Source organism: Salmo salar, chromosome ssa18, assembly GCF_905237065.1.
Source record: "Salmo salar chromosome ssa18, Ssal_v3.1, whole genome shotgun sequence".
In the NCBI taxonomy this organism is placed as follows: domain Eukaryota; kingdom Metazoa; phylum Chordata; class Actinopteri; order Salmoniformes; family Salmonidae; genus Salmo; species Salmo salar.
In genome coordinates this window covers 69,314,044-69,340,947 of record NC_059459.1, presented here as the reverse complement: position 1 = coordinate 69,340,947, position 26,904 = coordinate 69,314,044, and the positions used below count along the sequence as shown (strand labels likewise).

Below are 26,904 nucleotides of genomic sequence, written 5' to 3'. Positions count from 1 at the left end.
TGAGTCAAGTAAAGCCCCCCCGGCCAAACCCTCCCTTAAACCGGACGACGCTGGGCCAATTGTGCGCCGCCCTATGGGACTCCCAGTCACGGACGGTTGAGACACAGCCTGTGATCGAACCCCTGCTATGAAAGAGCATTTTCTGCTCCGCGTCCTCTGAGCGACACACAGACGCCATTCATATGCATGCTGACTCGTTACAACTTTAGTTGTAAGCACAAAGGGATTTTGTCTCTCTGTGACCAAGAGAAAGTGGTCTTGTTTCAATTCTACAATTATTTTTAAAATGTTGATGTTGAGTGCTCTAAATACATCTGAGAGCATCATGGCGAGATGAGACTGTTGCTGTAAGCACTAGGCTCTCCCGTTTCATATGCCGTATTGTAAGCTGTGAGGTTCACGGCCAGGGGAGTTCCATCCTTTTTCTGGATAGGCCAGAAAATGTATCACTCCCTATTCAAATGAAGTTTCAGATTTCACATACTGCATCTCAGATGAGAACGGCATGCGAAGCAGGCTTACCAGAGCTGTCACGGAGTGCACGACAAATAATGTTGGTTCGGAACCGGTCCAGAACTGCTCAGTCCCCTAAATAGGGGACTTCACATTTTAAGAGGTTTTAAGTGACATGTTACAGGTGTCATATAGATGTTATAAGCTAGTTGTTTCCATTGCTGAGATGGACAAGTATCATCAGTGGAAGAGATTGGGTGAACTAATACTTCTGTGTTCCAGCAGTAGTTCACAATTTTTCCATGACCTTTTCACTCAGAATAGTTCAAACTGTCTCTATGTACTAATGTTAAAGGGATAGTTGGGATTTTGATGCTAGCTGTACCCAAAACCTTTTCCTTTTTGTGCTAAGCTAGTTAGGATTGGCTCGCAAAACTACCTTTAACTTCCTTCATGCTGGATAAAGATAGATTAAAAAAATTGGTATCCTTGAGTTCTGATTGCCAAAATCCCAAACTATCCCTTTAATGGCAGTTTGTCCTAGCCACCGTGCTTCTTTCACATGCATTGCTTGCTGTTTGGGGTTTTAGGCTGGGTTTCTGTACAGCACTTTGAGATATCAGCTGATGTACGAAGGGCTATATAAATACATTTGATTTGATTTGTGTGTAAACGTGCTCCTCTCCCTTCTTCGACTGCCCCTTCTCCTCTTCCTTCTCTTCCTCCTCCTCTCTCCTCCCAGGGCCCTGGTTCCTACATCATGAACTACTTCATGTACATCTACTGGGCTTTGTCCTTCGCCTTGCTGGCTGTGTTACTGGTTAAGGTGTTCGCCCCCTACGCCTGTGGCTCAGGCATACCTGAGGTAAGACCCATGCACACACATGCACGGATGCAAACACTCACAAGTTTACATGGATACACACACACACAATGTATTGTAATTCAGGCAGGTTCTGTACCTGCTGTGTAGGAAAAATGTATGTTGAGGTGAGGTTGTCTGCTCTAGTCTAACACTCGAAATCTCACTTTCTAGTTGCCATGGCAACAGGAGAGCCAGCGAGATGGGGATGAGCACTGCGGAGCACTTGGAGTTTTAATTTCTTCTAAATTCTTAGATTGTGACATTGACAATATCTGGCAAGCTAGTCACTGTGGTCTCAATAAATATGATTATTTGATTCTAAGACTGACAACAAATTATGCCCATAGAGAGAAACGATTTGTCAGGGTATATCCCCATCGCTGATTGGATCGTTTATATCAGGGTGGCTTTTCGGGAGCAGTTTGGAATATGTTTGGACATTTGCCTTATTTCTTCAACAGACCTAACCATCTACCTCCTCTACCCTCGGTGCCTCTCCAGATTAAGCCTAGAAATCATTTCTCCAGTAGTATATTTACCTTATTCCCCCCCCCCCATCTCTCTGTCTCCCAGATAAAGACCATCCTGAGTGGGTTCATCATCCGGGGTTACCTGGGGAAGTGGACCCTGCTGATCAAGACGGTGACCCTGGTCCTGGCTGTGGCATCTGGGCTGAGCCTGGGGAAAGAGGGACCCCTGGTCCACGTGGCCTGCTGCTGTGGAAACATCTTCTCATACCTCTTCCCCAAGTACAGCAAGAACGAGGCCAAGAAGAGAGAGGTATGTTTGATCTACTGTTCTATTAGGTGTGGAGAAATACAATATAACTTTGTCCAAGTACAGTAGGAATGAGGCCAAGAAGAGAGTGTGTATGTATCCATTGTATAACATTACAAAGTTTAGAGTTTTGTTATAAGACATTCTCCTGGTGACGTTTTCTGTTGTATGATTTAAGACTGTGTTTTGGGTAAATTCCTGTCAGTGTTTCAGCTGACTCGGCCTGTGTTTTGGGTAAATTCCTGTCAGTGTTTCAGCTGACTCGGCCTGTGTTTTGGGTAAATTCCTGTCAGTGTTTCAGCTGACTCGGCCTGTGTTTTGGTAGTAATCTTTTTTATTTGTTTTCTCTGCAGGTCCTATCTGCAGCATCAGCGGCTGGGGTGTCTGTGGCTTTCGGTGCTCCCATAGGAGGAGTACTGTTCAGCTTGGAGGAGGTACGTTTTATACTGTTTGTGTGTGTGTTTCTATGAGTGTGTCCGTATAAGTAAGCACATCACACACACTATAGCCTCGTTTTAGGCCGAGTTTTTGTGTAAGCACTTTTGTAACAACTGCTGATGTAAAAAGGGCTTTATAAATACATTTGATTGATCTGTTCATGCACGCTTGTGTCTCTGTATGAGTTATTGCATCCCACTATAATGTCCCCTATTCACCTGTCTCTCTGCATCTCTCTCTCTAGGTGAGCTACTACTTCCCTCTGAAGACCCTGTGGCGCTCCTTCTTCGCTGCGCTGGTGGCAGCCTTCGTCCTCCGCTCCATCAACCCGTTTGGCAACAGCCGTCTGGTCCTGTTCTACGTGGAGTACCACACCCCCTGGTACCTGTTTGAGCTTATCCCCTTCATCCTGCTGGGGGTGTTTGGAGGCCTCTGGGGGGCCTTCTTCATCAAGGCCAACATCGCCTGGTGCCGAAGGAGGAAGTCCACCCGCTTCGGGAAATACCCCGTCCTGGAGGTCATCTTCGTGGCAGCCATTACCGCCGTGGTGGCGTTCCCCAACCCGTACACGCGGCAGAACACCAGCGAGCTGATTAAGGAGTTGTTCACTGACTGTGGGCCGCTGGAGTCGTCCCAGCTGTGCCAGTACAGGAGTCAGATGAATGGTAGTAAGGCGTTTGTGGATGCGTCGCCTAACAAGCCGGCGGGGTCCGGGGTGTACACAGCCATGTGGCAGCTGTGCCTGGCGCTCGTCTTCAAGATCATCATGACAATATTCACCTTCGGACTCAAGGTGAGGCAGGACAGGTTGGGTACTACCGTCTAGTTAATGTAGCCCGGCAGTTAAAGGGGAAGTTCAGCCAAAAACATCCTTTATAACTAATATTGCGTGGTCGTTTGTCAGTACCCCAGACAGTTTTTAGGTCCATTGCTTGAGTATTTAGATGTAGGTAATACGCTGATTCTACCCCCGCCTTCCCCATAGAAACCCCATGCAACGTCAAAAGTCCATCCTAAATACCTCCTAAACACACCACTCTGGCCTCCCATGATCGAAATAGTCCTTGTAATGTCTTTCTCTGCACAATTTTTCTGCTAACTTATTTCAGTAGGCACATTTTTACCTATGAATGTCATTTCGGGAAATTCAGCATTTTGATAAAAAAATACAAGTGTTATAAAGAGCCCAGAAGTGTTTTTGGGTGAACTTCCCCTTTTAATGTGATGGTATTGGGTATGCATGTCTCTCAGATTGTGGTCTAATCCAAATCTTAGATTGTAGCCTAGACTTTAAGTAATGCTGATCAGGTTTAGGGTTGAGAAATACTGAGCAAAATCAGAATTGGAATTTCAGTTCCGGATGATAGTTTTTTTGTGGTTCCTGTCCCCAGGTTCCAGCAGGCCTATTCATCCCCAGTATGGCCATCGGAGCGATCGCCGGGCGGATTGTTGGCATCGCCGTGGAGCAGCTGGCGTACTACCACCACGATTGGTTAGTGTTCAGGGAGTGGTGTGAGGTAGGCACCGACTGCATCACCCCGGGACTCTATGCCATGGTGGGGGCCGCTGCATGTCTGGGTGAGTTACACTGACTTGATGTGGGTGTCTGTAACGTTATGGTCACGTCTGATACTCCTACTCAGTGTTCATTCCCCATTCTTGTGATACATTGTTACATAGACTGTGTTTGTCAATGGATCACAGAAACACGGAGCTGTGTAAAATGTAATCTATCCTGTTGGATGGCTTTGGTCCTCTCCCATTCAAACCTTTCCTTTTGTTTGTAGGTCATTGCTGTATAAAAATAATAGGTTCTCACTTCTCAGTCAACTTACCTGGTAAAATAAAAGGTCAATAATATATATATATTTTTTCAGGTGGCGTGACGAGGATGACCGTGTCTCTCGTGGTTATTGTGTTTGAGCTGACTGGCGGTCTGGAATACATTGTGCCCCTCATGGCGGCCGTCATGACCAGCAAGTGGGTGGGCGACGCCTTTGGGCGTGAGGGCATCTACGAGTCACACATCCGCCTCAACGGTTATCCTTTCCTGGATGCCAAGTCAGAGTTCACACATACCACGCTGGCGCGGGAGGTGTGTCAAAATCAAATGTTATTAGTCACGTACACAGTTTACAGCATGTATAAAAGGTGCGGTGAAATGCTTGCATGCTAGCTCCATCAACATATTGTATGTTAGGAACAAATCTTTATTATGGACAGATTAAATGAATACATTGGCACACTGAATCATTAAGTTAGATGCAGTACCATTGACATCAGTGTATGATTAAGTAAAAAGTTGACTTAAAGGCGTCAGTTAGGTTTCAGCCCTAAACCACTTTCTGTGTGACTTCAGGTGATGCGCCCGCAGCGTAGTGATCCGCCGTTAGCGGTTCTGACGCAGGACGACCTGACGGTGGAGGAACTCCAGGTGATCATCAACGAGACCAGCTACAATGGCTTCCCTGTCATCGTCTCCAAGGAGTCTCAGAGACTGGTGGGCTTCGCCCTGCGCAGGGACATCACCATCGCTATAGGTGAGGAGAAACTGAGACGGCAGGTTGAGGGGGGCACACATGTACTCAATTACATGCTTGCTTACACAAACGCACTTATACATACACACACACACACCTGATCTCGCTCTCTTCTCTCACTCTCTTTCTCTTCTCTTCTCTGTTTTATAATTTAACGTGTTTATTGTTTGTCTATCTTTTTTATGTATTTGTCTACAAGTTTCTATATGTTTACAACAAGCAAGGGGAAGATATCAGAATAGGGGCATTGGGGAGTAATAACATATTGTACAGAATATATTTGTACTGTAGTGAAGCCGTCTCTAGAGTAATGCAAGGTCTCTTTCATGATCATGTGAAACGTCAATTTCCATGGAAATGCAGCGATGTGTTTTTCAATTATGTTAAAGGTAATTATGAATCAACTATGATGGTGATACAATATGGACTACAATTATCATCATGAATATTAAGACTATACACACTACATGTTACACACATAGACACTCAACCATGCAAATTGGCAGAGTTATTATTCATTTGGACATCACACATTATAGTCTTACTCTTATACAGACATTGTACACACTCTCACTATGTCACATCCAATATCATACACATCAACCTACTCAGATCTTTACATGGTTAAAAGAAAAGGAATATAACATATACTGTTTACAGGAAACTCACTCTACATCCTTAGATGAAGTTGCGTGGAAAAAGGAATGGGGTGGTGAAATAATTTTCTGTCATGGACAGAATCACTCTACAAACTATTATCACCGTGCCCTTAAGGAAATCACAAATATTATGGACACATTAGAAATAGTGGATATTTGGAGACTAAAAAACCCAGACCTAGTGAGATATACATGGAGGAGACTTAATCAAGCTAGTCGTCTTGACTACTTTCTTGTCTCTTTCATCAAAGATTAAAAAAGGTTTAATAGGAGACAGAATGCGATCGGATCATCATCTAATTGGCATTCACATAACACTTATAGATTTTCTACGTGGACGGGGATATTGGACATTTTATCAAAGTTTAATGGAGGACAACTTACAGTTGAAGTCGGAAGTTTACATACACCTTAGCCAAATACATTTAAACACAGTTTTTCACAATTCCTGACATTTAGTCCTAGTAAAAATTGTCTTACGTCAGTTAGGATCACCAGTTTATTTTAAGAATGTGAAATGTCAGAATAATAGTGTAGAGAATTACTTATCAGCTTTTATTTCTTTCATCACATTCCCAGTGGGTCAGAAGTTTACATACAATCAATTAGTATTTGGTAGCATTGCCTTAAACAATTTAAACTTGGGTCAAACGTTTTGGGTAGCCTTCCACGAGCTTCCCCCAATAAGTTGGGTGAATTTTTGCCCATTCCTTCTGACAGAGCTGGTGTAACTGAGTCAGGTTTGTAGGCCTCCTTGCTCGCACACACTTTTTCAGTTCTGCCCACAAATTTTCTATAGGACTGAGGTCTTATAGAAGCAACTTTGGAAGTATGCTTGGGGTCATTGTCCATTAGGAAGACCCATTTGCGACCAAGCTTTAACTTCCTGACTGATGTCTTGAGATGTTGCTTCAATATAGCCACATAATTTTCCATCCTCATGTGGCCATCTATTTTGTGAAGTGCACCAGTCCCCCATGCAGCAAAGCACCCTCACAACATGATGCTGCCACCCCTGTGCTTCACGGTTGGGATGGTGTTCTTCAGCTTGCAAGTGTCCCCCTTTTTCCTCCGAACATAAGGATGGTCTTTATGGCCAAACAGTTCTATTTTTGCTTCATCCGACCAGAGGACATTTCTCCAACAAGTATGATCTTTGTCCCCATGTGCAGTTGCAAACCATAGTCTGGCTTTTTTATGGCGGTTTTGGAGCAGTGGCTTCTTCCTTGCTGAGCGGGCTTTCAGGTTATGTCGATATAGGACTCGTTTTACTGTGGATGTAGATACTTTTATACCTGTTTCCTCCAGCATCTTCACAAGGTCCTTTGCTGTTGTTCTGGGATTGATTTGCACTTTTCGCACCAAAGTACATTCATCAAGACAGAACACATCACCTTCCTGAGCGGTATCATGGCTGCGTGGTCCCATGGTGTTTATACTGGCGTACTCTTTGTACATATGAACGTGGTACCTTCAGGCGTTTCAAAATTGCTCCCAAGGATGAACCAGACTTGTGGAGGTCAACAATTTGTTTCCTGAGGTCTTGGCTGATTTCTTTTTATTTTCCCATGATGTCAAGCAAAGAGGCACTGAATTTGAAGGTAGGCCTTGAAATATATCCATTTGGTACACCTCCAATTGACTCAAATGATGTCAATTAGCCTATCAGAAGCATCTAAATCTATGACATCATTTCTGGAGTTTTCCAAGCTGTTTAAAGGCACAGTCAACTTAGTGTATGTAAACTTCTGACCCACTGGAATTATGATACAGTGAGGTAAAAGTGAAATAATCTGTCTGGAAACAATTGTTGGAAAAATTATTTGTCATGCACAAAGTAGATGTCCTAACCGACTTGCCAAAACTATAGTTTGTTAACAAGAAATTTGTGGAGTGGTTGAAAAACGAGTTTTAATGACTCCAACCTAAGTGTATGTAAACTTCCGACTTCAACTGTATTTTTAACTAAGACAAAATAATTTATAACTGAATTTTTCCCGTATAATGTAGGTTCAGCAAATCCCCTTATTGTTTGGGATACCTTTTAAATGTACCTTCATGGATCATTTAATTCAATATTCATCAATAATAAAAAAGCAGTTTCTGGCTAAAGAGATAAGACTAACAAGGGAAATTCATGAACTAATAGTACAGGTAGATAGCAATAAAAACGATACTACAGAGATACAAAATAAGTTAAAGGAAAAACAAAAAGAACTTGAGGAACTTATTCAAGAACAATCTAATGTAATCTATTACAAAAATAAAGCAAACTGGATGGAAAATGGAGAAGAATGCACAAAATTCTTCCTGAATCTCCAATACAGGAACGCTAACAAAAGGAATTTGTAGAAACTCGTTACTGAAGACAGAGTCATCTATGATTCTCCAAATTATATTTTTAAAGAGGAAGCTAATTATTTTAGGCAGATGTTCTCTTTTCCGTCTCATCCTTTCCCACTTAATGAAGATTATTATAAGTAATTCATTCCAAATAATATACAAAATTGAAAATTAACAAATGTACAGATAGATCAGTGTGAAGGCCAAATTACAGTGGAAGAACTTTTTGATGCTATTAAATCCTTTGTCTGGTAAACCCCAGGGCTTGATGGCATACCGGTAGAGGTATATCAAGTATTTTTTGATATACTAAAAGCTCCATTGTTAGATTGTTTTAACTACTCCAATAGAAATTGTAGTCTGTCAGGTACTCAGCAGGAAGGTCTGATTTCTCTATTATTAAAACAAGACCCAGATTGCAAATAGACTGGGTCTTTATATCTAAAATACTGGAGGCCGCTTACACTTCAATGTTGTGATGCAAAAATACTTGCAAAATGCATAGCACTCAGAATTAAAAGGGTTTTACCAGGTATTGTCCATCCTGATCAGACAGTTTTTTTTTACATGGATGATACATTGGAGATAATATACAACAACTACTAGAAGTAATAGAATATCATGAAACATATAAGAAGCCAGAATGGTATTTTTATAGCGGATTTTGAAAAGGCATTTGATAAAGTAACTGGGTTTTATTTATAAATGCCTGGATCTTTTTCAATTTTGGCAATTCTCTTATAAAATGGGTAAAAGTAACGTATGGCAACCCCAGGTGTAAAATAGTAAATAATGGCTACTTCTCAGAGAGTTTTGAATTGTCAAGAGGAGTTAAACAAGTGTGTCCTCTGTCACCATCTCTATTCATTATGGCCATCGAAATGCTAGCTATTCAAATCAGATCCAGTAATAAAATTATAAGATTAGAAATCCAAGGCTTAAAAACAAAGGTGTCCATGTATGCCGATGACTCAAGTTTTATATTAAGTCCGCAAGCTAGATCCCTGCAATGTCTCATTGAAGATCTAGTCCAGAGAGCACAGAAAAGTTAATTATGAAAAGTGTACAATATTACGTATTGGATCCTTAAAAAAATACAGCTTTTACATTATCCTGCAGTTTACCTATAAAATGGGCTGATGGTGAAGTAAACATATTCGATATTCATATCACAAAAGATATAAATAAGCTCTCCACAATGAATTTCAATAGAAAACTTATAAAAATAGACAAGATCCTGCAACCATGGAGAGTTAAATACCTTTCTATTTATGGAAAAAAATGCCCTGATTTAACTCCTTAGTCATATCTCATTTTACTCACTTACTTATGGCGCTGCATACTCCTGATGATTCATTTTTCAAATCATATTAGCAAAAAATATTTGCTTTATCTGGGACGCTAAACCAGACAAAATAAAACGTGCCTATCCATATAATGAATATGAATTGGGTGGGTTGAGATTATTAAATATAAAAGCAATAAACCTCTCTCTAAAAGCTTCACTCATTCAAAAGATTTATTTGAACCCTAAATGGTTCTCAAGTAGATTACTAAGAAAAGCTCATCCATTTTTTTTTTTTTGCCTTTGTGCAGATTGCCATGTCTTATTTTTGATTAATTGAAAATGATACTTTGAAAAAAGTATCTCTCTTTTTCAAACAAGCATTGCAGAGCTGGCTACAATTTCAATTACCCTGAAAAGATGGAACAAATATTATGGCTGAACTCAAATGTGCTGGTTGATAAAATACCTGTATTTATGGGAAAGATGTTTGAAAAGGGTATTTTGTTCTTAACTCTACCATTCCAATATAATTTATGTCCTTCATGGAGTTCAGAATTGTATGGAAAGATCTGCTCAATCCAAGAGTACAACCAATTGATTACAGCATTACCCCAAAAATGGAGCAGGCAGGTGGCAGCAGGAGGAGGCAGGGAACTGGTCTGTCTGCCCAATAAAAATGATCAAAACTGGCAGAGGAATAAAAAAAATAGCATAAATAGGAAAGTATACCAGTTTCATTTGAGGACCAGGATGTTGACAACTGTGCCATACAGATTGCAAAATAGTTGGGAAGAGATTTTTGATGTACCGATTCCATGGTACAGGGTGTATGAGTTGATATAGAAAACAACGCAAGATTCAAGACTTCGTGCTTTTTAAAAAATAAAAAAAAGTTGAATAATTGGGGCATAAAATCATCAAAGCTCTGCAGATTTTGTTGTGAGGATACAGAATCAATAGACCATTTATTTTGGTATTGCCCTCAGGTAGCCTGTCTCAGGTTCAGGAATGGCTGAAAATGCATAACATTGATCTTAAATTGACCCTAGAAATATTACTGTTAGGAGATCTGGAGAGACCAGGTCAGTCAGTTACTAATTATCTTAGTAAAAGTATTTATCTTCAACTCGCAATCTGTGGATTATATTCGATTAGATGGATTGAAATTGTACGTTAAACATCACAGCATAATTGAAAGATATATATATATATATATATATGTTGCATAGAAATCCGAAGAGGGTGGCCAGCATAGATAGGTGGGATGCGCGGAGGGTTGGGATGTGGAATTGGAGACAAGTGGGAGGGGAGTTGCTGTGTGGGAGATAGAATGATGGTTAAAGTAAAAAATAAAGTCAAAATAAAACTTAATAAATAGTACGTTTGAATGACACTGAGGGGCAGTTTTTTTTACAACTAATGCCGGTTTGCCTGAGGCTGATGCCATGCAGGTGTTTGTACACATGCATATATACACTCTCATTCAAATAAACGCATACAACACACACACACATACATGTAATAGTGCCAGACATGCACACCAACATATACAGTTGGCATTGCTGTTATGATTTCAGATGTCCTTGATGTCCTTTAAAAAATATATATTAAATAAAAAAATGTGCATTGTTGTTTGCTGTTTTCTTCTGTCTTTTCCTTTTTTCTCTTTAGTTCATTCTCTTGGTTGTTGGAGCATTGGGGGGTTCTTGGGGGTCTTGAATGGTTCAGGGACAGCTATTGGGGAACTGTGGGGGGGGTCTTGGAGGGTTCGGGTTCACGTTTTTTGGCCTGGTGGTAGATCGGTCAACGTGCCATTGAGCAGGGCATTGACCCTGGCTGCTTCTGTGTGTCGCTCTGAATGGGAATCTGTTGGATGACTGGTATGGTGTAGATGTTGAGTGGCTTCACTGCAAGGATATTGTATGTTTCGAATATTCAATAAATAAGAAGGTTGTGGGGGGATGCTCAGACCTGGGTTCAAAACTTCAAATAGTGTTTTATTTTTTATACTTTAGCTGCACTTGACTTAGCTTGCCTGGCTAGCGCGATGGAACCAATGGAATCGTCTCAAAAGTGCAAACCTCGCCCGTCTGGCACTCCTTAGACGCTAATCTTTCTCCCTCCTCCTTTTCACAGAAAACGCACGGCGAAAGCAGGAGGGTATCCTGCTGACCTCGCGGGTCTACTTCACGCAGCACGCCCCCACCCTGCCCGCCGACAGCCCGCGGCCCCTCAAGCTGCGCTCCATCTTGGACATGAGCCCCTTCACCGTCACTGACCACACGCCCATGGAGATAGTGGTGGACATCTTCCGCAAGCTGGGCCTCCGCCAGTGTCTGGTGACACACAACGGGTGAGAGGAAAGGGGCTGGGGGGAGAGGGGGGAAAGGGATAGGGTGGCATGTGAAGAGGGCAGGGGGGGGAGAGAGGGGAAGAGGCGATTTTAAAAGCGATCTTGGATCACAAGGATGGGGAGGGAATCACAGCCTCAAAATGGGGGAATGTGTTTTGGTAAGGTGGGGGTGAAAGAAGAGGAGGAAGAGAAGGAAGGAACACTGGAGGGAAAGAGTCTTCCTCAGTCCTCCTAACCTCAACTTGAACTAACAAACACCTCAACAGGCAACAGACCAAGTTCCCCCAGCACAAACCCAGCACACACACTCAAGTTCTGTTCCAGTGTACACAGTACTACTTAGAATGAAGCAGTGTATTGGATGTAATCTATTCTAAGTGGTATGCTAGTGTGGATATTGGGATGTAGTAGCATCCCCTCACATCCTTACGGAAAAAGATTGCAGTTAGAGTGAAGTATTGTGTTTTGTGCTGCAAATACTGCGTCTGAAATCTTTTTTTTTTTTTTTACTGCAGTAATTTTGCAGTGTGACTGCAGTTACAGTGCAGTACACTGCAGTTATTCTACAATTACTCTGTCCAAAATACCACAGTTGACTGCAGTTACTTCACTTTTACTCTAGTTTCAAAACTGCAATCTTTTTTTTGTAAGGGATAGAGTGATGCATGGACACTGGGACTGGAAACCCTGGGGTTATAAACTGTGTAATCTGTACGCTGCATAGCTTCTCAGCTAAATGCTAGCTGCGCTATGCTAACCAATACAACAACTGATACCGCTTAACAAATAGTTGAATAGTTTTATCCAGTTTCCTCTGGAAAAAAAATATTTGAGAGACTTGTGATGTGTTTAGAAGTTGGTGGTCATCGTCAATTACTGTGGATGAGCTCACTGGTTGAATATGACACTTCAGAGACACCTGGTGGTTAAAATAGGAATTAAAGGATCATTGGATAAACCCTTGCTCTGTGCGTTGTAACTAAGTAAAAATACTGAAGTCGTTTTTTGGGGTATCTGTACTTTATACTATTTTATATTTTGGAGAACTTCTACTACACTCAATTCCAAAAGACAGGGTTCGTACGTCATGAAAATACTGGAAAAGTTATGGAATTTTAAAATAGTGTTTTCGAGGCCTTAAAGTTTTGGAAAATGATAGAAATGTATTTAATAAATTCTGTTGATGTCATTTATTTAGGCACAGTTTTTAAATATTTTATCAATCAAATAAAAATCAACAGTGATTTAACCGCGCACCGCTACTGCTTGCGAGTAAGGCCATACAAAGTTGATTCATTTAAATGGCACATACAAAAAACGAACGATTCCCTTCGCTATTGTATTAGTTGTGAGTCGGTTCAATGCAATGAATTGAAGGTGAATCAAAATATCAAATGTGAATCAAAAATAATTTGTGAATCGCGAACAGTAATTTTAGGAAAAAAGGTTAGATGTAGCCTTTCTTTTGGATTATGTGGCTTCAAAACTTGTTTTGTAGATACTTCCAGTTGATTTGGGCATCCAATGTATGGGACATTGCAACTCAATACATGCCAGTCAGCCTGCAAAGTAAACACTTCTAAGATAAATTACTAAATTAAAGGTACATTTCCTGAAGAAAATCTGTGGGCTTGGTTCAGCTGAATAAAACGATTTGTAGCCTACCATAGCCATTTGATCTTTGATATGTTAAATTAGTGAATTATTTCAGAAGGCATGAAATGTATTTGGTTGCAATGTTATACATCAAGGGTGGTCAACCATCCTCCAGGAGAGCTAATGGGTGGGCAGGATTTTATTCCGGTGCCCTTCTAACAAACCACATTTTAGAAATGAGTTGCTCAACCGGACCTTGATAAACTGGCTCTGATGTGTTTGAGCAGGGCTTGATCAAAAGCCTGCACACCCAGTATCTCTCCAGACTGAGGGTTGACCACATGTGTTTTATACCGTTTCCTAACAGCTATTCTACTTTGTGCCTTGCACAACGACAGGAGATGGTACATGGGATCAGAGAGCAGCCTCCCAGTGTCAATAGCACATTACGCATACATTTCTTTCTACATACATGGAAAGCCGCCAACGGTTGGTCATGGAAATTTGGTTAAAAGTCATGGAGAAGTCATGAAATTCCATCTGTCAAAATGTGTTTGAACCCTGTAAAGAGAATATGTATATTTTTACTCCCATACATTTTCCCTGACACCCCAAAAATACTCATTACATTTCGAATGCAGGACAGCGATATGGTCCAATTCTCGCACCATCAATATAACGACTTGTCATCTCTAATGCCTCTGATCTGGTGGACTCACTAACCACATATTGCTTTTGTAAATGATGAGTTGGAGTGTGCCTCTGGCAGGCCGCAAAATTTGTATTATTATGTTTTTTAAATCATGCATATGGTTTGCTTAATGTAAGGAATTCGATGTATAGCATTTACTTTTACTCAAGTATGACAATTGAGTACTTTTTCCAGCACTGCCCGGCAGTCAGTGTGTAAATATATGTTTAAAGATGAGTGTTTAGACGCCTCGTCAGGAGAGGAGAGCACTGAGAGTGAATGAGATTACAGATAACAGCTGTCCTTTTTGTTTTTATACTTTTTCATTTTTTTAATCATTTTGTCATTTTATCCTTTTCTATTGTTTGGTTCTTAATTAATTCATCATTCAGTATATCAATACATATAATAGCCAAAACATCAGACATATTTTATGGAATCCTTGGTAATTTGCCTACCACACTTAAGTCTACTAGTCACAAGATTAGATACCATTACAAATCAATGAGGAAGTTGTTGAAACTTTATTTATTTTTAAAATTTATTTATTTCACCTTTATTTAACCAGGAAGGCAAGTTGAGAACAAGTTCTCATTTACAATTGCGACCTGGCCAAGATAAATCAAAGCAGTTCGACACATACAACAACACAGAGTTACACATGGAGTAAAACAAACATACAGTCAATATAATACAGTAGAAAAATGTCTATATACAAAGTGAGCAAATGAGGTGAGATAAGGGAGGTAAAGGCAAAAAAGGCCATGGTGGCAAAGTAAATACAATATAGCAAGTAAAACACTGGAATGGTAGATTTGTAGTGGAAAAGGGAGCTAAATAAATACATACAGTAGGGGAAGAGGTAGTTGTTTGGGCTAAATTATAGATGAGCTATGTACAGGTGCAGTGATCTGTGAGCTGCTCTGACAGCTGGTGCTTAAAGCTAGTGAGGGAGATAAGAAACTGACACAAAGATGAATAATATGCAACAATAACATTAGTTGGCATTCAACTGACACGCACTTATACACACTCACCATCAGTACAAGTGGTGTACTTATGGACAAGTAAAATATTTTGTTAATTGATTTTTTTTTTTTTTTTTAGCAATACTATTAGAATATGTTAGGTAGGTTGTGTTATGATTTGCCACTTTATGATATGTCATTAAGTTGTTTATATAAGTTATTTTTTGTGTACTATGCTTTGTGCTGCTGTCTCTCTCTCTCTGTGTGTGTGTGTGTGTGTGTGTGTGTGTGTGTGTGTGTGTGTGTGTGTGTGTGTGTGTGTGTGTGTGTGTGTGTGTGTGTGTGTGTGTGTGTGTGTGTGACGGGCAGTCTCCTGAGTAACAGGTGTGTGTTTGTACAGGATTGTATTGGGCATCATCACTAAGAAGAATATATTAGCGCATCTGGAGGAGCTCAAGGAACACACGGAGCCCCTGGTGACTAGCCCCCGCCCCCTGTCCCCTCCCATTCCACTGACCCCTTCCCCTCTCCCATTTCCACCTCTTAGGCCCGCCCTCCTAGGAGCGACGCATGTTACTGACAGTTCCCGTTTCCAATAGCAACCCACTCATCTTACTGTGTCTTTTCAACTCACTCATGAATACAGTGTTTTTTGTTGTTGTTGAGGAGGGGGTTTGATTTGGTTGGGATGTGTGCATCCACTTTCTCCTCACTGGACACCTACCTACTGTGTGACACTCACTGATCTCCCTATTCATTCACTACTAGTCATTGACAACAGTTAGTAAGATTGCTATTTATTTTTAAAGATCTACTCTATATGAGTGTTATTATGGGTCCTGTAATGTTGGACTTTGATGGGAACTGTCATTTGAACCTTGATTAGTTAGATATCCATCATTTACTATTGCTCCACAGCCATTCCTTTCAACAACATCCTACTAGCTATTAGTCCCTTCATCAGTAGTATGGGCTGTTTCATCCACTATAAGAAATCATTCTAGAATACACTGATTACCTACAGTCATGTAGCCATCGCCTGTGTTTTTAGAGCGTGTGTCTTACTCGAACACTTAGAAAACCTTCACATACACACTATTACATCATTTCACTCTAAAAGCTCAAGCAGGGTACATCCCAAATGGCACCCTATTCCCTATATAGTGTACTACTACTTCAAAGGTAGTGCGCTATAAAGGGAATAGGGTGCTATATTGGATGCATACACAGCTTTACTTCAATGAATTACTGCTTCTTTATGTATACAAAACAATATAAGTTAAACCCCTCCCTCTTCCCTCCCCCCATCCCCCATTGGGTCACGACGGACCAACAGATCGACGACATCTGACCCGACAACGCGTAGCACTTCCGGCGTCGCCTTTACCGAGCAGACCGTTGGTTGATGTTTTTTTCTGGGAGGGGAGATTTAGCATCTAGTGTCCCTTCCACCCTGCCGTAGACCACCCTCCTGTAGTGAGAGAGCAAACTCCGTCTATGGTGGTGGAGCAGTGGTAGTAGTGTGTTGGTAGCTAATACCTCCAGTAGTGGTAACTAACTAAGCCAAGCCACACCCATCCCCCCCCCCCTTCCAACACCCAACCTGATCCTAAACCATACCCACCCACCCCTCCTTCACCCCCCTCTAACCTGATCTCAACCCCCCTGCCTCATCCGGTACCTCCCACCTCAACATTCCTAGTCTGTGTGGTGTTTCATGCCTCCTGTTTCTGCAGCACTAACACCTCCCTCCACTTCCTACAGTACTGAATCTATAGCTCTACCCTGGACTGTAGCTGTGACAGACAGCCTCTCCTCTCACCGCTCTCTCTCAGCTCAACTCTCCTCTCACCGTCTGTCTCTCTCAGCTCTCCTCTCACCGTCTGTCTCTCTCAGCTCAGCTCTCCTCTCACCGTCTGTCTCTCTCAGCTCGACTCTGCCCTCACCCGTCTGTCTCTCTCAGCTCAACTCTCCTCTCACCATCTGTCTCCAGATGTCTCACTAAATCTCAAGCTTTCGTCATAGCTGAATTCAAGAGCACAAGTCATAACAAAAAGTAAATTCTAGGAATCCATTTTGTGCTGTTGACATCTAGTTGTTATCCAGCTGCACACTCTTACAACGTCGTAATTGACACTTTGTGTTAGCAGAACTCATTTACATTTCAACCAATTGTGACCTGGCTCTGGGAAGAAGGGGGTACATGTAAGGGCGCCTGTAGCGATGACCCACATTGTATTGTAGATACAAGTGCTCTTGAATTAACCAGAAATGTTGAGTGAGCGTTCCAGTATGTGTATCTCTGACAAGGTGAAGGGTTGGTTGGTCGGTCGGTATGGCAGAAGTGTTCTGCCTTACTCTTCCTATAGTGTTCATCTCACCTGCTCTTCCTGTAGGTGTTCAGTAAATCTCCTCCTCAGGCTTCCAACGAGAATCACTCACTCACCATCTCCCCTGGTTACTCACCCCCTCCTCTCCTCCTTCTGTCCTTCCTCGCCACCAGTGGGACTTGTTTTTGTTGGCCTGGCTGCATTGACGGTCACAGTCGGCTGAGTGGTTACTAAGTATTACTAAGTTCCCTTTATCACCTTGGGCTAGAATACAGATACAGTGTGGTAGTAATGCTGCGTTACTTCCCTTGACTAAAATCTATCACTATTTTGTCATTTTTATTTATGACATCTGATCATTAAGCTTCAGACCCCAAAATAATTAGTTTCCTCTGACATTAAACACATTTCCATAGTTTTGTCAGTTGGCTAACAGAGCCCATTATTTAGGTTATTGGTGCGTTATCATTCTGTGTTGATTGATTCCACTATATTTTATCCCCGGCCAAAACCACCACTGACTGACCGACCGCACGAGCCAACAAAAACCTGTAATTCTCTCCCACACCAACCAGACTGTGCTCCCTGCCAGCTCCTCTGTGAATAACTATTTTCTTTCTCCTCTCTATCAATCTCTCTCCCCCTGCAGGCGTCTCCTTGGTATTATCACAAAAAAAGATATCCTTCGTCATATGGCCCAGTTGACCAACCAAGACCCAGACAACATCATGTTCAACTAGTCACCTCCTTCCCAGGTCGTCACGACGATGAGGAGGAGAGCGAGGAGGAGGTGGTGCACCTACTGGAGGGTCGAGGCTCCGCTCTATGACACACAGCCCCCCCCCCGACCCTCACACCCCATGGAACCCAGTCCCTAACCAGACTGACAGAGCCCTAGTGGCCACAGGAAGGAAGAGACAGACAGACTAAAGGGACATTAAATGGCTGTTTTGAAGGATGTTCCGGCCACAAAGTCGCAGCTACTACGGACTGGGACATATATACCCAAAGAACGCACTTTTAACACACACACACACACACACACCACGCTCACACTCATACAAACACAGATGCCACACAAGAGCACACACTTGACCAATTGGACCTCCTACGCACACACACCCTTCATGCTCCCCCACCCTTGTCCTATTCCTATTGGTTTATACTAGCAGACATTGCTGTGAGCCTGATGCCTGGCTGACAGGGTGGGAGGTCAGAATGATCCTCTAGGACGCAAGGAGGGACCTTCAGACACGCCGATTGGCTGTCTGCCAGACGCCCTGCCAGGCTCCGACCCCACTGTGTCTTTCCCTCACACCCCGTCCATCCTCGAAATAATTGTTTACCTGTGAACTGTGTGTGAGAGCAATCAAGAGTGCTTGTGTATGTGTGTCACGAGCACCTCAACATTCCATTCAGGTTGTTATAGTAACCCCCCTAAAGACGACCGCTGTCTTGATATTAGACTGGGCCTCGATCCAAGGGAGATTTGCTTTAATGTGTGAGTAGGAGAGAGAGCTAGAGGGTTGTCAAGGATACAAGCAGGATGTACTGTAGTAGTTGGTTCATGTCTGAGTGTATGGATGTGTGTTGTAGTTCAGTACGTGAAAACAGAAGAGTCTGATACTCATCAGTTACATACTCCCTGTTGAACTAAAGAACTGTGTGAGCATGTCCCATGAGGATGGAGACCTAGCAACTGACAGGGAAGGTGGGCAGAGTTCGTAAAAGAAAATATTAAAAGGTTGAGTTATTCTGTTGCTCTAACTGGAGAAAACTTTTTTTTTTTTTACTATTGCTACTACTTTTAGTATTTATCTACATAATCAAGTAACGAGACAATGTCAAGACTGGAAAACTGCACTTTTTTTCTTTCCAAGTGAACAAAATAAATTATGATGATGATGGGAATACTGCACAGTAACCGTGTCTTGACGATTTTGCTTAATTAAGCTGTTTCATGGTGTGAGAAATGTTTCTTGCAACACTCCTCTGCCCAGTCGGCAACAAGAACAATTCAACACGCATTGTTCTTTGCATGTCAGTTTAAACCAATATAAACCATTTTAAATCTACTTCCAGCATTCCATGGTTGCGTCACAAATGGCACCCTATTCCCTATATAGTGCACTACTCTTGAACATGGCCCATAGGGCTCTGGTCTAAAGTAGTGCACTATAGACTGTGTACAACGCATTAGGAACATCTTAATATTGAGTTGCTGCCCCTTTTGCCCTCAGAACAGCCTCAGTTCGTCAGGGCGTGGACTCTACAGGGTGTTAAAAGCGTTCCACAGGGATGCTGGCCCACGTTGACTCCAATGCTTCAGTTGTGTCACATTGGCTGGTGGACCATTCTTGATACACACAGGAAACTCAAACCGTTGCGCTTGGCCCCTACTACCATATGCCATTCAAAAGGCATGTAAAGCTTTTGTCTTGACCATTCACCCTCTGAATGGCATACATAAATAATTCATGTCTCAAGGCTTAAAAATCCTTCTTTAACCTGTCTCCTCCCCTTCATCTACACTGATTTGAAGTGGATTTAACAAATTTAAATCAAATTCATTTTTATATAGCCCTTCGTACATCAGCTGATATTCTCAAAGTGCTGTACAGAAACCCAGCCTAAAACCCCAAACAGCAAGCAAAGCATGTGAAAGAAGCACGGTGGCTAGGAAAAACTCCCTAGGAAAAACTCCCTAGAAAGGCCAAAAACCTAGGAAGAAACCTAGAGAGGAACCAGGCTATGAGGGGTGGCCAGTCCTCTTCTGGCTGTGCAGGGTGGATATTATAACAGAACATGGTCAAGATGTTAAAATGTTCATAAATGACCAGCATGGTCAAATAATAATAATCATAGTAGTTGTCGAGGGTGCAACAAGCACGTCCGGTGAACAGGTCAGGGTTCCATAGCCGCAGGCAGAACAGTTGAAACTGGAGCAGCAGCACGGCCAGGTGGACTGGGGACAGCAAGGAGTCATCATACCAGGTAGTCCTGAGGCATGGTCCTAGGGCTCAGGTCCTCCGAGAGAAAGACAGAAAGAGGAAAATAGAGAATTAGAGAGAGCATGTTTAAATACACACAGGACACCGGATAAGACAAGAGAAATACTCCAGATGTAACAGACTGACCCTAGCCCCCCGACACAACCTACTGCAGCATAAATACTGGAGGCTGAGACAGGAGGGATCAGAAGACACTGTGGCCCCATCCGATGATACCCCGGACAGGGCCAAACAGGCAGGATATAACCCCACCCACTTTGCCAAAGCACAGCCCCCACACCACTAGAGGGATGTCTCCAACCACCAACTTACCGTCCTAAGACAAGGCCGAGTATAGCCCACAACGATCTCCGCCATGGCACAACCCAAGGGGGGGCGCCAACCCAGACAGGAAGACCACGTCAGTGACTCAACCCACTCAAGTGACGCACCCCTCCCATGGACGGCATGGAAGAACACCAGTAGGCCAGTGACTCAGCCCCTGTAAAAGGGTTAGAGGCAGAAATCCCAGTGGAAAGAGGGGAACCGGCAAGGCAGAGACAGCAAGGGCGGTTCGTTGCTCCAGCCTTTCCGTTCACCTTCACACTCCTGGGCCAGACTATACTTAATCATAGGACCTACTGAAGAGATAAGTCTTCAGTAAAGACTTAAAGGTTGAGACTGAGTCTGCGTCTCTCACATTGGTAGGCAGACCATTCCATAAAAATGGAGCTCTATAGGAGAAAGCCCTACCTCCAGCCGTTTGCTTAGAAATTCTAGGGACAATTAGGAGGCCTGCGTCTTGTGACCGTAGCGTACGTGTAGGTATGTACGGCAGGACCAAATCGGAAAGATAGGTAGGAGCAAGCCCATGTAATGCTTTGTAGGTTAGCAGTAAAACCTTGAAATCAGCCCTTGCCTTAACAGGAAGCCAGTGTAGGGAGGCTAGCACTGGAGTAATATGATCACATGTTTTGGTTCTAGTCAGGATTCTAGCAGCCGTATTTAGCACTAACTGAAGTTTATTTAGTGCTTTATCCGGTAGCCGGAAAGTAGAGCATTGCAGTAGTCCAGCCTAGAAGTAACAAAAGCATGGATTAATTTTTCTGCGTCATTTTTGGACAGAAAATTTCTGATTTTTGCAATGTTACGTAGATGGAATAAAGCTGTCCTTGAAACAGTCTTGATATGTTCTTCAAAAGAGAGATCAGGGTCCAGAGTAATGCCGAGGTCCTTCACAGTTTTATTTGAGACGACTGTACAACCATCCAGATTAATTGTCAGATTCAACAGAAGATCTCTTTGTTTCTTGGGACCTAGAACAAGCATCTCTGTTTTGTCCGAGTTTAAAAGTAGAAAGTTTGCAGCCATCCACTTCTTTATGTCTGAAACGCAGGCTTCTAGCGAGGGCAATTTTGGGGCTTCACCATGTTTCATTGAAATGTACAGCTGTGTGTCGTCCGCATAGCAGTGAAATTTAACATTATGTTTTCGAATAACATCCCCAAGAGGTAAAATATATAGTGAAAACAATAGTGGTCCTAAAACGGAACCTTGAGGAACACCGAAATTTACAATTGATTTGTCAGAGGACAAACCATTCACAGAGACAAACTGATATCTTTCCGACAGATAAGATCTAAACCAGGCCAGAACTTGTCCATGTAGACCAATTTGGGTTTCCAATCTCTCCAAAAGAATGTGGTGATCGATGGTATCAAAAGCGGCACTAAGATCTAGGAGCACGAGGACAGATGCAGAGCCTCGGTCTGACGTCATTAAAAGGTCATTTACCACCTTCACAAGTGCAGTCTCAGTGCTATGATGGGGTCTAAAACCAGACTGAAGCGTTTCGTATACATTGTTTGTCTTCAGGAAGGCAGTGAGTTGCTGTGCAACAGCTTTTTCAAAAATTTTTGAGAGGAATGAAAGATTCGATATAGGCCGATAGTTTTTTATAATTTCTGGATCAAGATTCAGCTTTTTCAAGAGAGGCTTTATTACTGCCACTTTTAGTGAGCTTGGTACACATCCGGTGGATAGAGAGCCGTTTATTATGTTCAACATAGGAGGGCCAAGCACAGGAAGCAGCTCTTTCAGTAGTTTAGTTGGAATAGGGTCCAGTATGCAGCTTGAGGGTTTGGAGGCCATGATTATTTTCATCATTGCGTCAAGAGATATAGTACTAAAACACTTTATTCTCTTAACAGGTGTCATCAATAAGGGATCATGGCTTTCACCTGGTCATTGTAGATCATGGAAAGAGGTGTTTAATGTTTTGTGGATAGGGAGTCGTTTGGGACACAAGCCCATATTTAATTCTTAAAAGCATGAATTGAAGGTACAACAACGCGGCGTACCATATTGAGTTGTGCCACCAACTCTTTTAAACTTCAATAAAGTAAACGTGTATATTTCAGTTGTTGAAACGTACAGCACACCAAAGGCAATCATTTTGAACCAGCCACGTGTAAACCTAGACTCATGAAAAACTGTAAATAGGATCTTATGTCTGATTCACCCTTTAATGTGTGGCCCACCACACAGGAAGCAGTGACCTCACAATGCGTGCACCAGCCAAAGGAGTCCTCTTTCTCTCTTGCTTTGTTTCCATGACACGATGCGTAGAGTAGCACCTTACCTGCTGAGTGAAGGCTAAGGCTTGTGTCAATAATGCCACCCTTTTCCCTATATAGTGCACTACTTTTGACCAGGGCCCAAAGGCCTCTGGTCAAAAGAAGTACACTTCATATACTCTGTCCCAAATGGCACCCTCTTCCCTAAAGGGGGAAGGGCAGGTCATGACTACCGCTGCCAATGATTTTCGCTCTAGTTTCTTACTATTGCAGTGACTGTCCTAGGTCATATTCGTTCGGGACCAAACTGAAGAAAAAAACAGACTGATACAGAGAGGGTCTAGTTGGACCCATTTTACATTGCCAAACGTTTTCCGTTGCTTGCCCTAATGTATACGACCTGCTGTCGGGTGATGAGGAGCGCATCATCCCCTCTGGTGGTAGTCTTCTAGCACTGGTTGTCTTCATACGGATCAATGTTTTTCCTTTATGGTAGTTGTTTAGTTGTACATTAGGCGGAATTGTATGTATGATTACATTGATTGTACATTTTAAACTATATGTAAAGATTAAACATTTTGTTAATTAAATGTGAATTGCAAAAAAAAGTGACTGGATTCTTAACGAATGTTTTAAACATTTTAACAAGCATGTACTGGGGTAAAAGGCTGAACACACCTCACTTACTGTCAGGCCGGTATTCTGCTATACAACTAAAATGTGTCAAAAGCTTTTCCAGTGACTGATTAATTTGACGGTACAGTACACCTAGGAACAAAGATCCAGATCATCTCTGTTCCCAGCAGTACACTAAACCCTTTTCACTGGTGTATAAGAGACAGAGAGGGGGAACACTGGCGTAGAGAGAGAGAGGTTGGGTTCTGTCACCAACCCAAGGAGGCCCTGCAGCAGCACCTAGATATTCTGCACAAATTCTGTCAGGCCTGGGCCCTGACAGTAAATGTCAGCAAGGCAAAAAATAATGGTGTTCCAAAAAAGGTCCCGTTACCAGGACCACAAATACAAATTCCATCTAGACACCGTTGTCCTAGAGCACACAAACTATACCTCAGCCTAAACATCAGCACCACAGGTAACTTCCAAAGCTGTGAACGATCTGAGACAAGGCAAGAAGGGCCTTCTATGCCACCAAAAGGAACATAAAATTCAACATACCAATTAGGATCAGGCTAAAAAATACTTGAATCAATTATAGAATCCATTGCCCTTTATGGTTGTGGAGGTCAGAGGTCTGCTCACCCAGAATTGACTGAATGGGTTAAACACCAAATTGAGACTGCATGCAGAATTCTACAAAAATGTGTACAACTTAAAACACCAAATAAAGCACACAGAAGAATTAGGCCAATACCCACTAATTATCCAAATCCAGAAAAGAGACGCTAAATTCTACAACCACCAAAAAGGAAGCGATTCCCAAACCTTCCATAACAAAGCCATCACCCACAGAGATGAACCTGGAGAAGAGCCCCCTAAGCAAGCTGGTCCAGGGGCTCTGTTCACAATAGATGTCGACCGATTATGATTTTTCAACGCCGATACCGATTTATTAGAGGACCCAAAAACCGATACCGATTAATCGGCCGATTTGGAATAATGACAATTACAACAATACTGAATGAACACAACTTAATATAATACATCAAATCTATTTAGCCTCAAATAAATGAAACATGCTCAATTTGGTTTAAATAATGCAAAAACAAAGTGTTGGAGAAGAAAGTAAAAGTGCAATATGTGCCATGTAAAAAAGCTAACGTTTAAGTTCCTTGCTCAGAACATATGAAAGCTGGTGGTTCCTTTTAACGTGAGTCTTCAATATTCCCAGGTAAGAAGTTTTAGGTTGTAGTTATTATAGGAATTATAGGACTATTTCTCTCTATACGATTTGTATTTCATATACCTTTGACTATTGGATGTTCTTATAGGCACTTTAGTATTGCCAGTGTAACAGTATAGCTTCCGTCCCTCTCCTCGCTCCTACCTGGGCTCAAACCAGGAACACATCGACAACAGCCACCCTCGAAGCAGCGTTACCCATGCAGAGCAAGGGGAACAACTACTCCAAGTCTCAGAGCGAGTGACGTTTGAAACACTATTAGCGCGCACCCGCTAACTAGTTAGCCATTTCACATCGGTTACACCAGCCTAATCTTGGGAGTTGACAGGCTTGAAGTCATAAACAGCGCAATGCATTGCGAAGGGCCGCTGGCAAACGCACGAAAGTGCTGTATGAATGAATGCTTACGAGCCTGCTGGTGCCTACCACCGCTCAGTCAGACTGCTCTATCAAATCATAGACTTAATTATAACATAATAACACACAGAAATACGAGCCTTAGGTCATTAATATGGTCGAATCCGGAAACTATCATCTCGAAAACAAAACGTTTTTCCTGTCAGTGAAATACGGAACCGTTCCATATTTTATCTAACGGGTAGCATCCCTAGGTCTAAATATTCCTGTTATGTTGCACAACCTTCAATGGTATGTCATAATTACGTAGAATTCTGGCAAATTAGTTCGCAACGAGCCAGGCGGCCCAAACTGTTGCATATACCCTGACTCTGCGTGCAATGAACGCAAAATGACACAATTTGGTTAATATTGCCTGCTAACCTGGATTTCTTTTAGCTAAATATGCAGGTTTAAAAATATATACTTCTGTGTATTGATTTTAAGAAAGGCATTGATGTTTATGGTTAGGTACAGTCGTGCAACGATTGTGCTTTTTTCACAAATGCGCTTTTGTTAAATCATCCCCCGTTTGGCGAAGTCGGCTGTCTTTGTTAGGAAGAAATAGTCTTCGCAACGAGCCAGGCGGCCCAAACTGCTGCATATACCCTGACTCTGTTGCAAGAGAAGTGACACATTTTCCCTAGTTTAAAGAAATTCATGTTAGCAGGCAATATTAACTAAATATGCAGGTTTAAAAATATATACACTTGTGTATTGATTTTAAGAAAGGCATTGATGTTTATGGTGGAGCAATGTGTACCTAAGCGATTATATGCAACACAGGACAGGCTAGATAAACTAGTAATATCATCAACCATGTGTAGTTAACTAGTGATTATGATTGATTGATTGTTTTTTATAAGATAAGTTTAATGCTAGCTAGCAACTTACCTTGGCTTCTTACTGCATTCGCGTAACAGGCAGGCTCCTCGTGGAGTGCAATGTAAAGCAGGTGGTTAGAGCGTTGGACTAGTTAACCGTAAGGTTGCAAGATTGAATCCCCAAGCTGACAAGGTAAAAATCTGTCGTTCTGCCCCTGAACAAGGCAGTTAACCCACCGTTCCTAGGCCATTATTGAAAAAAAGAATGTGTTCTTAACTGACTTGCCTAGTTAAATAAGTCCCAATTTTTTTTTACAAAAAAAATAAATGAAAAAAATAAAAATAATAATTCGGCCAAATTGGCATCCAAAAATACAGATTTCCGATTGTTATGAAAACTTAATCTGCCCTAATTAAATCGGCCATTCCGATTAGTCGGTCGACCTCTAGTTCAAACAAACAGACCCCACAGAGCCCCCAGGACAGTAACACATTTAGACCCAACCAAATCATGAGAAAACAAAAAGATAATTACTTGACACATTGGAAAGAATTTACAAAAAAAGAGCAAACTAGAATGTTATTTGGCCCTAAACAGAGTACAGTGGCAGAATACCTGACCACTGTGACTGACCCAAACTTAAGGAAAGCATTGACTATGTACAGACTCAGTGAGCATAGCCTTGCTATTGAGAAAGCCTGCCTTGAGAGCCAGGTCAGCGTATGTGCACACTACCCACAACATGTGGAAACTGCTGCACTTCCTAACCTCCTGCCAAATATGACTATATTAGAGAGACATATTTCCCTCAGATTACACAGACCCACATCACAGCAGCAATATTTGTGACCAGTTGCCACAAGGGCAACCACTGAAGAACAAACACCATTGTAAATACAACCCATATGTTTTTTTTCCTTTTTGTACTTTAACTCTTTGCACATATGACATTTGA

The 26,904-nt window shown here is 42.1% G+C and overlaps 1 protein-coding gene across 10 annotated transcripts in view; it reads left to right on the top strand.

Moving 5' to 3' along the window:
* The window catches only part of LOC106577864 (H(+)/Cl(-) exchange transporter 3), a 53,395-nt gene extending 34,019 nt beyond the window's left edge, over nt 1–19,376 (top strand). For 7 of the 10 annotated variants that reach the window (XM_014156271.2, XM_014156276.2, XM_045701432.1 and 4 more), the window contains 10 exons: nt 1,196–1,318; nt 1,892–2,098; nt 2,449–2,529; nt 2,778–3,326; nt 3,925–4,111; nt 4,411–4,628; nt 4,893–5,073; nt 11,500–11,716; nt 15,372–15,447; nt 17,951–19,376. In XM_014156271.2, coding sequence (XP_014011746.2) covers nt 1,196–1,318; nt 1,892–2,098; nt 2,449–2,529; nt 2,778–3,326; nt 3,925–4,111; nt 4,411–4,628; nt 4,893–5,073; nt 11,500–11,716; nt 15,372–15,447; nt 17,951–18,130 — 2,019 coding nt within the window. In that variant the 3' untranslated portion in view covers nt 18,131–19,376. Of the gene's footprint in view, nt 1–1,195; nt 1,319–1,891; nt 2,099–2,448; nt 2,530–2,777; nt 3,327–3,924; nt 4,112–4,410; nt 4,629–4,892; nt 5,074–11,499; nt 11,717–15,371; nt 15,448–16,307; nt 16,582–17,950 lie in introns of those variants that run through there. The other 3 variants (XM_014156274.2, XM_014156278.2, XM_045701434.1) reach the window with 2 other exon arrangements.
* The last annotated feature ends 7,528 nt before the right edge of the window (nt 19,377–26,904 follow it).